The sequence below is a fragment of the Sylvia atricapilla genome, chromosome Z (assembly GCF_009819655.1).
Source record: "Sylvia atricapilla isolate bSylAtr1 chromosome Z, bSylAtr1.pri, whole genome shotgun sequence".
Taxonomy (NCBI): Eukaryota; Metazoa; Chordata; class Aves; order Passeriformes; family Sylviidae; genus Sylvia; species Sylvia atricapilla.
This window is the reverse complement of record NC_089174.1, coordinates 79115026-79133111: the sequence shown is the minus strand read 5'-3', so window position 1 is coordinate 79133111 and position 18086 is coordinate 79115026. Positions and strand designations below refer to the sequence as shown.

Here is an 18086-nt window from a genome sequence, read left to right as displayed (position 1 = left end):
TCCCTGTCCACTGTTGGAGTGTTAGATTAGGTTACCTTTGTAAGTCCTTTCCAACATACACTATAATTTTATGGTTCTCTGATATCGTAACTTTTGGCAAGATTATTCCTATTTAATACAGAACATTACAAGAGATGTTTCAGTTAAGTAAACTTATTCAAATTATTTAAACAAATTTAGCAGCTTGCTTATTATACAACGTACAAAAAAAGACAAAGGTAAATTCTACTACCCAAGACACTTTGAAAATTCAGGTACAGTATCAACATATGTGGAAAGAATTTTCCTGATTTACTGCAGGAAACTGTAAACTACTTAACAAACTACTTAACTAGCTGAAAAGCACACTGGAGTTTAAAGACAGTTTATGTATACAAATGGCACTAACATGACTATTCATAACTATATTGAAAATTCAGTCTCACCAGACATGATTACATTATAGAAGGCAGCACAATGACAAGCACCTGAGACTGCTGAGGACCCAAACCCTATGACATAAAGGGAGAGTGAAATACCAACAAATACATTTGCATGCATGTGTTAATATAGGTATCTAGACATATTTCACTGGATTCATATAAATTTTACACTTTTATTTTAAAAAACCACAACAAATTCCAACTTTCAGAATCACAAAGTTGTAAAGAATTTTTCATTACAAAAGAGAAACCTATAAATTAATACATTCTTTAAAAAATCCCTCTGTTCTTAACTAAGCAATGCCTTGCAGGAAAAGAACCACAGACTTTATTTTCCAGTTATCTGCACCATTCTCATTTTGAGAAGCTCACATCATGAGCTGAAGAGTGACAATCTGGATCTAACAGGCATGACAGGTTGCCAAACTAAGATTACCTCTAACAATGCTTTACAGTGCACCAGACTCTCTCCTGCTGACCTTTCCACACGTGGTTCAGAGACCACTGGATTAGAGCTGTTAACAAATCACAGGTGCAGCCAATTAACCCAGAAATGACGTAACAATGACTTCCAGTCTTAAGCATGAGGCTTGTTCAGCAAATAATGCTTTTCCATCAATGAGCTCAGTATGGCTGCTTATCAGCCAAACTTAAGAAGAACTTCAAAAGGCCTGTACTGCTGATACACTTCTCATTAAAAAGTGATTTTATTATGAAATTATCCAGCTGTGACTATGGTATGCTTTGCTGTTCTCTAACTTGGGAAGTTGTCAAACAATGTGCATTAACCTTTTTACTGAGAGGATCATGGATTTTCAGGTGCACAGTGAGCCAAAGTGAGAACTAATGGAAAGGGTGGTAAGAATTACATTATTGTGTTTATTGTGGGTTTTTGCTTGGTTGGTTGTTTTTTAATAAAGCGTTCATTTTGTTGTTTGGCTGGTTTTGCTAACTACCTACCAACTCCGCTCCTCTCAGGTGAGTATGTCTCTGTATATACAACATTCTGGAGGTTTACAGACACTATGGAGATATAGTTGGGTGAAGCCTAAATTTTGCAGGACTCAATAAGCCACACTACTCCATACACCACCATGTGGTCCAAAAATGTCAAATCCACTGCTCTAAGAGCATGCGCAAGAACACACAGGGTTTTTCCACATTATTTGATAGGTTGGGCATGACTTTAAGACTTTCATTCTACATTGAAGTAATATGTTTTACACAACTTTAAAAACTGAGTTCTCTTTGCAGACAGTTAAATTTTTTTAGCAATGCACAAAATCCACTAAAAGTCAGACTGACTTCTCAATAACTTTTGCAGCAGTATGTCCTTCTTTAGTTAATATCCCTTACCTAGAAATGAGTGGACAAGAATAATAGATCATGACAGCATTCTACATTATTCTCTCCTGCTCACTTTTATGGTCCCTATCTGTCTAGAACTAGAGAACATGTCACAGTGAAAGTAGCTAACTGTAAAACAAGAATTCACATGCTATAGCCAGCCCCATTAAATTGTGTATTTTGAACTGCTGGTCCCACTGCCATTAACAATGCTACTTGTATTTCCAGAGTTATTTCCTCATGCCAAATGCTGTATTATCCTAATAACTCCTCAGAGCAACAACCATTCTGTAGTGTTAGTCCATATCTTTTATACCTTCTTAGTCAAAAAGGCAGTCTCTACAAAATGCCATGCTCTATAGAAACCAGCAATACCTGGTCCAATTATTAGTAAAGGTATTTTGGGTTTAAGAACATAGTAATCTCCAGCAGAATAAGAAGAAACTACATGAATTCACCTAATCAGTTTTCTGTTGGATGTTCATTCATAGACACACATATGTACAACTTTCAATATACTAAAATACAAAAGAACCCCACACATTACATTCTAATAAAAATTTCACTTAAAAAGATGCTACGAACACATGATATTTGGCTTGATAGCTTGATTTTACTAGTATATTGAATTTTATACTGAAGGTCTAGGAAAATACAAAGAATAAACAACTGTATGGAATAAAGGGTAAAGCTGATCATTTGGAATTTGCTGCCAAAGGCCTGAATAAAAAATTGTACCGTACAGGAAGAAAAAATTTTAACTTGCCCTCAGATGTTCTCTCACAAGGTAGAAGTATTTTTATATGGAAAACTGCTTGTTAAACAACTATTGTCCATTTATTTACAACAACAGGTGCTGCTGAAGATATACAGACATTCATCTTTGAGCACATACAGAAATCCCCCTACATTATTGTTGTTTCATATTAGAGATTCAAGCCCCCCCAAAAAGGAAAGGACCTACAAAGCAGAGAAGGGGAAAAAAACAAAAACAATCAATGGCTCTTTCTGTTCGTGTATCAGAGAAAGCCAGATATGATATCTGAGGATGACATATTTTTCTGTCTTCTTGAATTATCCCAAAACAGAAAGAAGAGGAACTAAAAGTAAGTATCAGAGAAAAAAAAGCAACACCGTCCTGCAGTTTGCTTCCAAGTGTTTTCCAGAAGCTGCTTAAAGAGATGGGGTTTTTTTGAGCCATGAGGAATACTGGTTATGAATAAAATGGGAGGAAAATTCTAAAGAACAGGAGGTGAAAGAAGAAAGGAAAACAGTAGTGTTATATCATTCTTTACAGTGAGAAAATACAGCTCAGATAATTATATGCCTGAGATTGAGAAAGTGTTCTTGAGCAAAAATAACACAACCATAACTTAGAGTAATGAAAAAATTGCTTCTATTACTTGTGTACATAAAGAAAAGATAGGCTATTATCCTAATAACCCCTCAGAGCAACAACCATTCTGTAGTGTTAGTCCATATATTTTATACCTTCTTAGTAAATAAGGCAGTCTCTACAAAATGCCATGATCTATAGAAATGTCGTGTGAAGGAAGAAAATGCAGAATAATATTTTATGAAGCTGACACATAACAAAAGCTGAGGAACTCTTTTTAAATGTCCCAAAAGAAAGTTAATGCTCAATTTACTTGATGCACCTAAGTCCAAGAGAGATTTAGTACAATTTGCAAATTAAGATATGCTAACAGAAGGCTAGCAGATGAGTGAAAAGGGGTCCAAGAGGAGCCAAAAGGCAGACTGAAAAGTGGTAGCATTTTTATTTACTTAGTAAGAAAAGCAATTACCGAAGAAAATTTTTGTGGTATATTCTCTACATTAAAATGTTTTGTTTTGGTTTTTTTCCAGCAAGAGATAAAAATGAGATAAAAGAATTTAGGAGCCTTGTGTGCTCTGTTAGGTAAATCACTGGATGACATGATCCTAGCAGGCTTTTCTGCCTCATCCTCTCAAGGTTCAGGCTTTTTGGATGTTTTCCACTTTCATTAGATAAACAGCTGCTTATTAGAAGCAGATATACCCTTATAAGGATTCAAATTGAGTTTCCTTTATTCATGTTGACACAGATTTTATTCTATCCCTCCAACCTTACCCATTCTGTGATTTAGCTCAGAAAGTTTTGTAACTTACTTTGTTTCATTATTACCAAATTATCAACTATTAACTACTAATTATCAGAAATGTAACACAACAACTTTCTAGGCAATAACTGAATTCCCTTCTTTTTATTTACAAACCATTATTCATTATAAACATTCCACAATCAGAATCTGGTAAGCAACACAACTTGTTCTATGCTATATTAAAAATACTTACTACCTGCTTGGCTCTGTAGAAAGGCATGTAAAAATAACAGAAATATTGAATTGTAATATGGATTGACTGAGTAGAGTTAAACAGCAAATGTAATGTTAAAAGAAACTGTCTGAACATACTCCAGTCATCCTTCACTGCAGTGCCATTTTAAGATAAACTGCTCATATTTACAGAAAATGCATTCTTATAATAGAAAGAAACCCTCAAAAAGTCTCTTCCCATGCTGCTCAACCCTGTTGAAACAAAGAAAGGAAATGGAGCATGGCCATTTAGCAATTATAAAGTACATGACTATACCACTGCTAAATCCATCTTGCTATGTTACCAGGAAAAAAAATCACATGTGCAGCTAAACAACTGAGAACACTCCAACTCTTTGAAATGCTATCTTACCCACTATATAGTGCTAACAATTCACTGTATAATAAGGATTACACGTTCTCACCTTCCATTACGCTAACTGCATTTTCACGGGTCATATACGCATCCTTTTTTCCAGGTGACTAGACAAATGCACACACAAACTTCACCTAAAAATACACTGAGTCTTGCCAAGTAGCAGCAGGATGAAATATACCACAGTAACAATCCCGTCTTTGTCCCAGCCTAACACTCTACCTATTAACACGCTTTGATGCTTAGCCAAGAAAAATCTCAGTGCTGGGATTCTGGGTTTTGTGCCCAAACAATCTGGGCTTGTGTTTAATATAGTATAGTCTGCTTTTAAGTTACTGCCAATCATTAACTCTACAAAGAGTATGTCTGGGATTATTTTGTCTTTACAATGAATGTTATTAAGGTAAAGAAGGCAGAAAAATTTATATTATTTTGAAAAGAATAAGTGGATCATGCAATCCTTACAACGAAGAAAACAGTCTTATTCAGAACATAAATGTATTTCTAAAAACAGTTCTGGAGTTAATTTTGTTTTCTGTGTATCAATAATATGTGACCGGAATACTGGATTTCTTGAACAAAATATAAAAATGCAAACTGAACGAAACACACTAGATTCTTAAACTTGCAGATAACTTAAGAATTCATTTTTTACCAAAGGAAAAGTAGGTAATTGTTTTCTGTTTCTTAAACAATTAAAGACTATCATTAGTCGAAAAATAACTTAGGAATATACTAAAGAAAAATGGTTAAGTATGAAACATTACACTTGGATAACCCAAATATTATTGCTATCCTTACAGAAAAATAGACTGAAGTGGGTGATCCTCATACACTGAGGAAAAGAAGTATGTAAAGCAAAAGAAAATATTAATGAAATGTCTTTTAAAGCATTAATGCTATTACATTAGTGGAGAAGATGAGAAAAAAAATAAAACCAACATGACTTGATGAAACATATAAAGATTAAAACAAGAGCAAATGTCATTCAAGGCTTTAGTCCCAGTAAGGGACTGTTCCCATTTCACTGTAATACTGGTATCTTTTATACAATATGCTGTGGACAGGTCATGCCCACCTTCTACAGCACTAAAACTTGCTTAGAAGTCTCTTGTCTATGACAGCTTACTTCTGGCTTTGATTTTGTAGCTGACTTTTTAAGATTTGATTTACTGAGGTTGTGTAAGCAATCTGTTTTATAGAGAGCTCCACAAGCAACTACATTACTCTAGTTGCATAAAAAATTGGCAAGAAAACCAGGCCAAGTGAACAGGAACGGAAGATGACAATCTCTTGAGACAGTCTTAAAAAAGTCACTCAGTCCCAAGGGTAAGGACTTTTTTCTGTAATTTTCATAAAAATATTCCTTTTTTACCTTTATCCTCATATCATAAAATGATTATCAAATTCCAGTCCAAAGGTTCTTCACTGGTTGTCAGGTTTATTTAGGAATTTTTATTTCCAGTAATAGTTTCATTGAGTCAGATAAACATTGGTAGAAATGAGAAATTTCCATATGACTGGATAAATAGCAATTTACAAATTAGAAATTTAATTTCAAATCCTTATTGAATTTATATGCTAAGTCACTCAAAGCATATAAAATACACATGAATTAATGTGCAGAATCCTATCAAAATAACATCTGAATGTAGGTAAGTATGACTGTAAGAATATATGACCTGTGGGTGAGTGTGTATAATTACAAAATTAGAGTATCAATACCAAACCAAAATACTCTGAAAACACTCTCCTTCTTTCAGACACCTGAAATACATAAAACTAAGTCTCTTCCTTTTTCCTCTTTACATCTATAGTGAATTTGTGCGTGTTTGCGTGCGCGTGTTTTTAGTTTAACATTTGCCATCAAGCAAGGCACCATAAAAGTACCTAACATTCTTTTTCTGGGGATCTGATATATAAAGACATCTTCACAGAATCCAAAGAACCCCCAAACAGAAACAAACAGAAAGTTCAGTTTATAAATTACAAATACGTAGAAGTTTAAATGTTTACTCTTTCTGAAAGGCAGAAGCTTAGAACAGAACTTCTGAAAGGCAGAAGCTTAGAACCACATTAACACACTCAACCAAATGGGGTTTTAAAAGAATACATAAAAATAAGTTCCTTTTTCAGATTGCTTCCAATCCCACTGTTTTTGATACCCAGCCAATGAATTCCCACCAGTTAGTGTCTGTGCTTCTTAATACTACAGGAGGAAATATAAAGTTTTCAGGTGGCTTCAGCTCATGCATATCTGCGTATCACTGGTGCAGCAGACACAAGACATATTCTCTTGGGTTAAACAATTCTAAATGTACTTAGAATTCAGGAGAGTCCCATCTGCAAAGCACTGCAGGCATGTGTCATTTTGTCTATTTTATTTCTGACATAAACACCGAAATTTTTCAAAGGTAGTGCCCCACCTGCACTCTGAGTACAAACTGAGCTTGGCAAGTGAGGCAAGGACTGTATGTCAGAGCACCTGTAACTACAGCATAAAATCTGGAAAATGTGTTGATCTTGAAAACTGGCAGGCGCTTTCCATATTCTTATGCTGTAAAGTCAATTCATAAATAATGGAATAACTTCATTACTTCCTCACAGGCAATAATCCAAACTGTACCTCTTTACTGGGGCTGAGCCCTGTGCAGATTTCCACATAGTTCTTCTCTAATGAAAGAGCACTGTCCTGATATACAGTGAAAATACTTCAGTAGGTAGTACTTGCACTATCTCCTTACAACCTTGTCAGGTCTTCACAGCCAAGTTCACCTGCTTGAATTAGTACCTTCTCAAGAATTCACAAGATGAACAAGAAAAACTGTCTAATTCAGCTAGTGTTCTTGATGTACTGTATCTAAGGCAAATGACTAACCTTGTGAAATTCTGATTGGAAACAGCTCAATCAAGATACAGAAGAACAGAAAGACTAAAATACTTCCATACTGTTCTGTATATGTATCAGCACATTTCTTATGCCTAGTACTTCTCCAAGGACCTTTTCAAATGACAATTCAAAGCAAGAGTGAAAGAACAGAAATAGAACTCTATTAATCACTGAAGAACAACAAGTAGAACACTCAGAACAGTCCTAAATGTCTAGTGTAATAAAGGTCACTGAAATTTAGGATTTAAGAGAAACATTTCAATAACCTGAACTGAAATAGGACAAGTAGCAAAGATTTGGTTATTTGCTTGCTGAAATTCAGAATTATAGGAGCTCTTGGACTTTTAGAGAAATATTGGTTAGAATTTTATTTAGTATTATTTAAAATTATTTCAGTGTGTGATTAAATAGTTACTTTTGCATAAAGTTGAAATTTATCCATTGTATATAAAAATTATTTAAATTTGTTAAAAGCTTTGGACATTTATTTTAGTGTTAAAATGGCCTGCTTCAAGTTGAGTTAAAATTAAACAACACAAGCTGTTTTGTCAGTTTATTAATAAGGATGGCTCCTAGTTTTAAAAGAACACCCATACAAATGGAGCATAATAAACAAAAAAGAACAAATCTTTTTTGAAATATAGAATTAATGATTTTAATCAAATAAAAGTATTTACAATTTCCGCATGAAACACAAGCATTTGCCTTAACAAGAGATACAGAATGGTTTAGGTTGGAAGGAGATTCAAGAGGGAGAATCTTAGAATGGTTTAGTTTGGAAGGGATGGTTAAAAGTTATTGCCTTTAATCCAATAATGCCACAACAATGTGCAGCGATATCTCCAACAGTATCAGCTTGGTCAGACCTCTGTGCTGCCAGACCTTGAACAAGCTGCATGGGTGGAGCATCTACACCTCTCTGGGCAACCAGTTCAGCATTTCAACATTCTCATTGTAAAAAAAATCTGTGTTATACTAATCTAAATCAACACTTTCTTTTTTGGTTTAAACTATTCCCTCTCATTCTTATTGCAAAAGACCCTGCTAAAAAGTTTATCCCTGTCTTTCATATAGGTTTTACCTCCCTTGCCCAGCCGGCCATGCTTCTTTTGAAGCAGCCCAGCTGGCTTCTGGGCTGCAAATGCTTATTTCCAACACACGTAAAGCTTCTTGCCAACCAACACCCCCAAGTTATCCCCAGGGCTGCCCTCAGCCCATTTTATGCTCCCCCTTATTTGTGCTTAGAATTGCTCAGACCCAGCTGCCACACCTTGCACTTGGCATTGTTGAACTTCAGAGTACAATGAGTTTCATTTTGAGAAAAAAATGAAAGGGGGGAAATACAGGTTTCAGAGTAGCATATAGACTTTGATACAATGCTGTTGGGGAGATTCTTAGTTGAACTAAGCGTAACTTCCTAACTGGCTGCTAACTTGGCTAATTTTAGAGTCAATCTAAAAAACCTGAAAATGTGCTTTCTTGTACATACACGTAAGGAAGTCTTAACAAAAAAATAGCAACTCAAAACAGGCCAAAAGACCATCTTCAAGAATTAGATTATTAAGTTATCACTTAAAATAATTGTCAGAGATATAAAACCACATAAACACTGAGTAGAAATGTACCTATTCACTCCAGGGAACTCCACTAAATCCATTAGTAGTGAATTGCACAAACTGTCACAGTAGCAAACTCATATTGGAACTGCTAGACAATGTGGGCTCACAGAGTAAGACAAAAGCTGAAGATCTAATTGCCAGAATCTAGGAACTAAAAAACAAAGAAAATGACAAATGAATTCTCAGAAAGTGCTGATTGAAAAGAAACTGTACAGTCCAAGCAATGTAAGTGAAATCAGCTGAATATCTGTAAGAAGGGCTGACATGGTCATCCTGTCAATGAACAAGGAGGTGGAAGTAATAAAAAAAAAGTTGCTGCTCTCTGTATACAGCATTATTAAGGCTAGTAAGAGATTAATGATGAAAGAGCTTTAAAGAATGTTGAAAAATTTGAGATGGAAAAGAAATAAAATAATTTGAAGACTAGAAAGAATTTCTTACTGTGAAGACTGGAAAGAATGTAATGTGTACAGCTTATTGAAAAAAACTCAGTTAGAATTTAAGTAGTTGAAGTAAGAGAAAATACAGCCTGCTGAAGTGAACTGTAGAAAAAGGCACAGCATAAAATAATTCAGTGGCTACAAGCTGAACCCAAACAAGTTAAATGTTAAACTGAAAGAGGTACTGTTAGGAATCATGTATCTAAGTACTGGAATAGAATACACTCACTGACTAAATATGCAGCAAACTACGTTCTCTTGATATCTACAAAAATTATGTTTGAGTGCCTCTCCTGTTCAGCTGCAGCCAGTGAGTTCAATATAAGGGTAACTGGCAGTAAATTACGGCATGAGATACACAGTTTATCTAATTGTCTCCTTTGGCTTAAAACACTATTAAGAGAATACCTGAATTTGCTGTATGAAAACTGCTGCAGTTCTCTAGGTACAGTGAAGTTCAAAGTCAGTTGCAAAAAGAGTTTCTATTCAGAACCTCAAAAGCCAGTCTTATTAACATATAATGTATTTTTTCTGGTGCTGAACTGAAAAACCAGGAGGCAAACTCTGTTGTTCAACAAAGCCTGATACTAAGTTACACTTAGCCTAAGAAAACACTAGTAGGATTATTAAATGTTAGTACAGTTATTAAATTTAAAAATATTAGTTTTGTGACGAAATATATCTGTTTATACAGAAACAGATAAAACTTAACATTTCAAAGTAAATAAGTAGCTCTAAATATATGGTATTGGCATCACACTGCTATACTTATTAACAGCCAACATTAACAGAAATGTTAATGTAGCTTGCTGAACAGAAGATGAGATACTAGCTCAAGTTAAAATAAGTAGAAACATAAATACATTTTTGTTACTTTTCACTGCAATGCTTGCATTATAAGCACAAGATAACAAATGCACAATAAATGCATTTAAAACAACATATTTTAATGTAAGTTATTTATTTACAAATACAAAATATCCAACTTATTGTTTATAACAACTGCAGATTTATAAAGAGCGAAAAGTTTTGATTTAAAGATCTTTTAAAAAACATTTCCACATGATCACATAAAATTACCTTTGGCTTTTCCACACCACAGTACTCTTTACAAGCACTTTAGAAAAGCAAACTTGCATGCTCAGTTTATTCACACTGATACCAAGAAAATGTTGAGGTGTCTTGACAATATTCCATTTTTACTGTCTGGCCTGAATTGGGCTTAGCAAAACTTGAAACCCTGCCTAGCATTATTAACTATTTTTATTACAATTGTGCCTAGATGACAGAAGGACTGTGGGGATGTAAGTTATTTGTACAAGTTATTTCATGTAGTCTTTCAACAAAAAACTAAGTCTGAGGAATTACATCTTAAAAACTGTTACAGGTTTCTGCTTTGAGGATGAAGGAAGTAGTTACTTATCAATGCGGAAAAATATATGAAGCTTCACACATGATTTATTTTACTCATGATAAGCTAATGGATATAAAAGAAAACAGGAATGCAAAGGAGTGGCAATAGAGCTACTATTAATTACAAGTGGTTAATAGTAGTAGTAATCTGCTACTACTACTATTCATCTCCTTAGGACAGTACTAGTTGGTAAACCAAAATAAATGTGATTACTTAGTTCAATTGCAAATTACATGATTATTAAGAGAAAATATACAAGAGGAAACACCAAATTAAACTGATGTTAATTACTTAAGAAGTCAGCTTTTCTTCCTCAATAGTTTGGCTATTTTAAGCACTTATTTAATATTGCTATTTAATACCATATCCATTACAAGGATGCAACTGAACTTGATTATACAGTGAAAAACTGTAGAGTCTACAGTTCTGTATTTCACTCCACACTGCATGTCTTACTAACAAAAAGCACTGAAAATTTCTAAAGCTAGTAAACAGATATGTGTAGCATCCGAGCTCCATCTACTGGATGAAAAGAAACGTCTAAGAAATATTTTTAACTATCAGACTGGAAGAGGATTACTTACTCTGAAGCCTTCAGATGGTCATTTCAAGCCACAGGCATTTTGCAAACTCAATGTGATGCTGAGAAATTTTATTGCTTATACAATGATGGAAAAGACTTCTATCTCTAAACATTCTTACATGTAAACACCTGTGAAGTTTAGGTCTAATGAAAAAAAAAAAAAAACACTAGACCCAAAGAACTTCTCTAACAACTTGCCAGAAAGACTGGGAAACTCTTTTTCTCAAGCTTTCTTATCTAATACGAAGTTGTCAAGTGTATAAAGCTGTTTTTTAGAATATACACAAGAGGTTAAAATGCATACTGAAATGACTCAAATTAACCTCATCATCTGAGCACTTCAAGTATGTTTGCATTTAGAAGTGGTATTGGATCTCAGTACCATGACTTTGAGAAGGTTTATTCTTTCCATACATACATCTATTTCTCTAAAATAGATGCGCAACCTTCAGACCTCACAAATGCATTTGGATTAAAAAAACCTGGACTGATAAAATTAATACAGTTTTGCAGAAAAAATCATGCATGCTAAAGACAGTACACTGAAACAAATATTGTTAGAAGGTCAATTATTCTACTAGCACATTTAAGTATCTGATGAGAAGAAATTTTGATAGATATCAGAAGTTTCTCCATCCTCTGTTAGTAGACATTACCCTCAAGCTATGGATGGTCCATTCAACTTTTTGTTTGATATTTATACTTCCCACACATCTGCCTCTGATCAACATAGGCTTTAACTACAGTGAGTGGTGAACACCCATGAATATATTATTAAACATCTCCAGTACACTGACAAAATAGTATTTCAGACAATGTAACTTGATATTGCTTATCTTACTTTATCTAAACAGAACTTAAATGTAAAAACACATTATTTATAACAAACAATATTATGCCTTTGATTTTTCATGCCAGAGGATGGCACGCAGTTATTTGGAAAACTCTGAAGTCTAGAAATTTGTGTTATTTGCGATACTATCTCCCAAGTATCTCCCAAGGCCATGGCTCCCAAGTGCTAAATAATGCATCCAATAAAACCCTCTTCTGAGTTAAGATAACCCATTTGGCTTTAATACTATTACTACTGCCACCCTGAAAGAACAGAATAACCACAAACAGAGCACACTGACTGACCACATGCAAAGCCAGCAGCTTACAGACTAACTACACAAATGTATCTTAAAATAAGCTATAAAATTATGAAAGCTTGGGCTTTGAGTGCCTCATTCCTAAGGGTATCCTCTACCTTTCTGTTCTCTTTATGCTACACACTTGCTACAACACCTTAGACAATTTTGCTTCCAGCAGCGATTCTAATAAAACCGCAGAGACAATTAAACAGATTGGTGGACAGATAGATAAGTAGGCAGTAAATATGTACAGATTCCAAAGCCCTTTGCTGTTGTAAAGATGTTATTTGCCTGCCATATATTTCAAGGTTCTTTTTCAGAGAAAACTTTTCTTAGAGACCTTTCAAATTTCCGAATCCTTGTCTCCACTACCAGATACGGCTATTTAATACTAAACTGTAATTGTTCAGTCTCTCCAACCAAGAACAATTGATTGACTCTGAGAAGCTTAAACTTGTGTCGATTTCAACCACAGGACTAGTAACCAGATTTTGAGATTAAAGTTATCCATCATACTCACTGATCTCAGAACACTTCCTGCGGACCATTTATCTACAGCAGAGATAATACAGCCACCAATTCCCAAAGCAACACACAGCACAACTTTAAAGCCAACAGAAAGAAAAGTCAAGGGATTTGTTTTACAAGATGTCTTGTACATATGCTTTAAAAAAAACCCCTAATTATGTCTAACATAGCTGCAAAATCATGATACTGTATTTCATGTACTGCAATTTACATGCTCCTACTGAACAACAGAACACCAATGCTCCAGAATTAGCTTCATGCTGGTTTCAGCTGAGGTAGAGTCAGCTTTCTTTGCAGTACCTAACCTGAGGCTGTGTTTCAGACTTGTCCTGAACACAGAGTTGTTAATATAGAGAAGCAAAGCCTCTTCTGTACCACACACAAGCAGGAGAAATGGAGTGTGTGGGAAGCTGGGAGGAGACATAGCCAGGACAGGTGGCCCCAATTGACAAAACAGGTATTTCAGGCCATGTGACATGCTCAGTATAAAAAGTGGAGGGAAGAAGGAAGAAATGGGGGACGTTTGGAGTGATGGAGTTTGTCTTCCCCAGTCACTGTTACTTGTGGTGGGGCCTGCTGTTCTGGATATGGCTGAACACCTGCCTGCCCATGGGAAGCAGTGAATTAATTCCTTGTTTTGCTTTATCTGCATGTGCAGCTTTTGCTTTCCCTAATAAACTGTCTTTACCTCAGCTGAGCTCTCTCTATCTTTCACCCTTCTGAGTCTCTCCCAGATTCTGCTGGTGGGGCAGCGAGTGGCTGCGTGGGATTTGGTGGCTGTGTGGGGTCAAACCACAGCATGTGACTCCACAAAGAGATCAGATTTATGTATGGCTCCAAAACAAACAGAATAACATCAGTTTACAGATCTGAACACACAGCACATGTTGACTATATGGAACTTGACAAATCACGGAAGTTAGTTACTTAGCCTCTAACCAGAAGTAAATCATATGACAAGAAAAACTAATGCTTACTTAAGTTACAGATTTCATTTACAGTTTCTTTATTTTTGTTATTATCTGGTCTTTGATATCACATCGTCTTCTTATATATCTCTATTGCACAAAATTATGAGGAGCTTCAGAACTAACATCTTCCATGCCTGAGAAAGAACTGACTGGAACTAGTCAGTTGAACAGATCTGCTCAAATTGCAAAGGCTTCCGTACTGTACCTGCTGTGATTCTTAGATTCCAATCAACAGTGAAGATGAAGGAAAGGACACTGAATTCCCTCTTACATTCCCTTGAATATTTTAGTTTCTAGATCTCTTCAAACCTACTAACCTAAGTGGTTAATATGAATTGCTTTCTTGGCAATGTTATCACTGGGCTTTTCACTGCTCCTAAAAGGCAGCCAAAACAACAACATTTACAGCTGTAAATGTAAAATGCTGTACATTTTAATGTACCAGTATTAAAAGATTATCCAAAGTAATGCAAGTGTTCCTATCCCTCTAAAACTGTGGCCTGATTCTAAACATAAAGGCTACACAGAGTTAAAAATACTTCCTAACATGGAATAGTAGAAACTTATAAATCTTGTTTTTAAAATCATATCATATTCTTTCAATGAAGCAGTTATATCAGTTATGATGATCAGTTATAACTGATATAATCGATAAACAGTTATATGTTTGTCAGTCAGTTATGATGTTTGTATCAAGATGCCAACATCAAGGTGTAAGTTTTCTTTTCTCTTTATAATAACAAGTTTTGTTTTACAAACAAGATAATGACTGGACACTCATCATAACTGACAAAATCTTTTTTTCAATAAAACATAAGGCTGGTTTCATTTTTAGCAGTTATATACAGTCAAATAAAATCATAAAAACCTGCAAGAGATGGAAGTCAGATACCTGAATTTCTGAGGACTGTAAAACAACTGATTCTGTTTTAGTTATTCTTTCTGTTTTTTAACCAAAAATGCCTTTTGTTTTCAATGTTTTATCTCAAAACCTATTATTATTACAAATTTATTTTCACATGTTTTGATCCAAAACCTTTACTTCCTAGGGACACAGCCCAGGGATATAATAAGGATGGTAATTGCTATGGAACTGGTGAACCAGGTATTCTTTTGTCACAAACAAAGAAAAAATCTAGACTGTTCTAGATCCTTACATATCACTATTAAGCCTTGGCCATCGCCTACATTATCTTACCTGCAATGACAGTAAACTGAAAAAAAAAAAACCCAGCAATTAAAAGAAACAGGAAAACAAGGAAAATGAACAGGGGAAGAAACTGGAATAGGAAAAGAAACTGGAATGGTTCCCTTCAAAGAAAAGTGTCATGGGAGAGAATCCAAAACAGCCACTACATATGCAGAATTTACTACGGGCAAAGCCTGACTAATTTAATCAGGCAGCTATCTATGACAGTTGTGTAGAGCTAAGAGCAAAAAAATCTGAATTAGCTTTCTGATGTTTCCTCCACCAAGCCCCCAGGAAGTTTTACTGAATAACTAAACTTACACATTTAACCTTTCAGCTGCAAAGTCTTAATTCTTCAGTAACTTCTGGAGTCTGTATTTACCGAAATACTGGATTAATAATCCCTAGTAAGTCTGACAAGAGACCCACTAGTCATCTGTTGCACACATAATGAGTGACTTTATGCAATATCAATACTATCTTCAAACTCAGTCCGCAAGAAGAACTGTTGAAACACAAGGTTCCAAGAAAGCAAATTAACTCAAAACTAAATTAACTCAAATTAACTCAATTAACTAAAAATTGAGTGCTAATCAGTACACATCACAGAACTGCAGAATATTCTGTGTTGGAAGGGATGTTCCAAACCCTGTCACGGCTAAATTACATGACAGGAATCCACGCTTTTATGTCTGCAAAGAAAAACTGTTGTGTCCGCTGCAGTGCTGGAAAGCTGGTACCCTGCAAGGATGAGCACTGTGTCAAGCCAGACTTCACTGGATGACTTTCCTTTCTGTGAGTCTCAGTGGTGACAACACTAAGTGTTAACACAGATAAAAAGGCTGCAAAACTCAGTCTTACAATTGAGAAGAAAAACAAAGTTAAAACTGAGAAATATATATAATTACACTTTATTTCTAAATCACGGGGAAAAAATAAAACTCCCATACAAGATACCAATAAATGCTGAAAATCTTAAAAACTGTAAACAATCTAAAGAAAAAAACCTACCTAACAACACAATCCTTACCTGCGACTAGTTGTTTTCCTTTCTGTCTTGGTTTCTTCCTCTTGAAGTTGCTGTTTAGTATTTTCATTTGTGTCAATTTTCAATTTCTTGGCAATGCGTTCCTTTATTTGAAATCTCTCATTACTAGCAGCTTCATCTTCTGCACTATCAGCATCTTCATCACGTTCCTCTTCATCCTTTATTGATTTAAAATCGTAAAACTACTTTAGATTTTTTTCAGTACATAATGACAAATATGGAAATCTTTTTCTTATAATCTGTTCCAAGAAAAAAAGCAAACTTTTCAAACAAATATATCCTTATTTTCTTCAGAGGTAACAAAAAACCCCAAATATGACAGTTTCATTTTTATACACAAATTACTTCCTATCTGTAGGGTTAAAAAATACTCTAGACTCTTACAGGTCTATAGATGACATCACAGCAGTGTGATATTACCAACACCATTACACATGAAACCAAAATTTGATTGAGACAATACACTAAACTTTACCTTAATTTTCCACTGAAAGAAAAACTTACCTCCCTACCACATCCTACCACATGGCTATACTACAGTCATGATGGGATGGAAGAGTTTAGCTCATCATCTCCTGTTTAGGGAACTTACAAATAGTAAATTGATCGTAAGAGGCTGTGAAAACCTGTGGAATCAATCACTGCAGCTTGCTACAGAGGTCCAAGGAGAAGCTTCAGGCAAAAGGGGATAAACCTTGGATTAAACACATTTGAAGAGAGACGTAATTGCAGAATGAACTGGTGGCCTGATTAGACCAAGCCCACTTTCTTCGTTGAGGAAGGAAATCTATATGAATCTTAATTGAACAATAACAGCTTGAAGATGACACGGTACATTTTTACATTTACTTTGCTTTGATGCTCATCAGCAAAAGGAAAGTGTAAGATGCCACATGATTCTAATTTTAGCCAAAGAAAGAAAGGAAAGACACTTAGAAATAGTAATCCAGAGGACTTTACTGTATCCAGGAGACTGCCAGAATGTAAACACTTGGGAATGAAGAACATGTATGTTCCTGGGTGTGATGCATAGGAATGAGGAAGACTAGCATGAAGACCATGTCCATAAACATAGTGGAGGAAGGGCTAAAAAAGTAAAAGAAGCAAGAGGCAAAATGTGGGAACAGAAGAGAAAAATCAAGAGCTGGATTTCAGAAGTTGTACTATAGTTATTGTTTAGGCATCTTTAGACTACTCTGCTCAGCTTTGAGATTTTAACAAGACGAGACCAGTCAGAAATAAGAAAAAAAATCTCTGAATATTCAGCATAATACAACAGATGAATATTTTGACAACTAAAAAACTGAAAGGTTGTTGGAGGAATTTCGTCTGTTCTTTTTTAATAGGGGAAGAGAAAACTGGAACAGGATCAGCATTTCTGTTAATTTACCAGAAAACTATTGTTTGACAGACGAAATAATGAAACTTTCTAGAGGATTTGCTTACATGATAAATTGTCAGAGAGATAGGTGACTACAGACCTGAATCGCTAAGGGAAGTCTGACAAAACAGTGACAAGACTGTGTGAGGAGTCTTTAATGGTGAAGAATAAAGACAGACTCCCGGTGGAGATTTGACTAGGGTTTAGGTAAGAGCATTTCACTGAAACACAACTAACGGACAGGAGAACTTCTGGAATAAAAATTAAATACTCTAGACAAATGGCAGCTGCTAAATAGTAAGCTAGCTAAAAATTATGGGTATCTGAGTAACAGGAGGGGGTTAAAACTGAAGGGACAAAATGGTTCAACTTATCCCACTTGGCTAAATCC

At 35.1% G+C, this 18086-nt stretch overlaps 1 protein-coding gene across 1 annotated transcript in view; it reads right to left on the bottom strand.

Annotated features, from left to right (window-relative positions):
* CWC27 (CWC27 spliceosome associated cyclophilin) overlaps window positions 1–18086 on the bottom strand; it is a 97413-nt gene that overhangs the window by 66278 nt on the left and 13049 nt on the right. The window contains exon 10 of the mRNA XM_066339760.1: window positions 16297–16472. Within this exon, the coding sequence (XP_066195857.1) occupies window positions 16297–16472 (176 nt within the window). The remainder of the gene's footprint in view (window positions 1–16296; window positions 16473–18086) is intronic.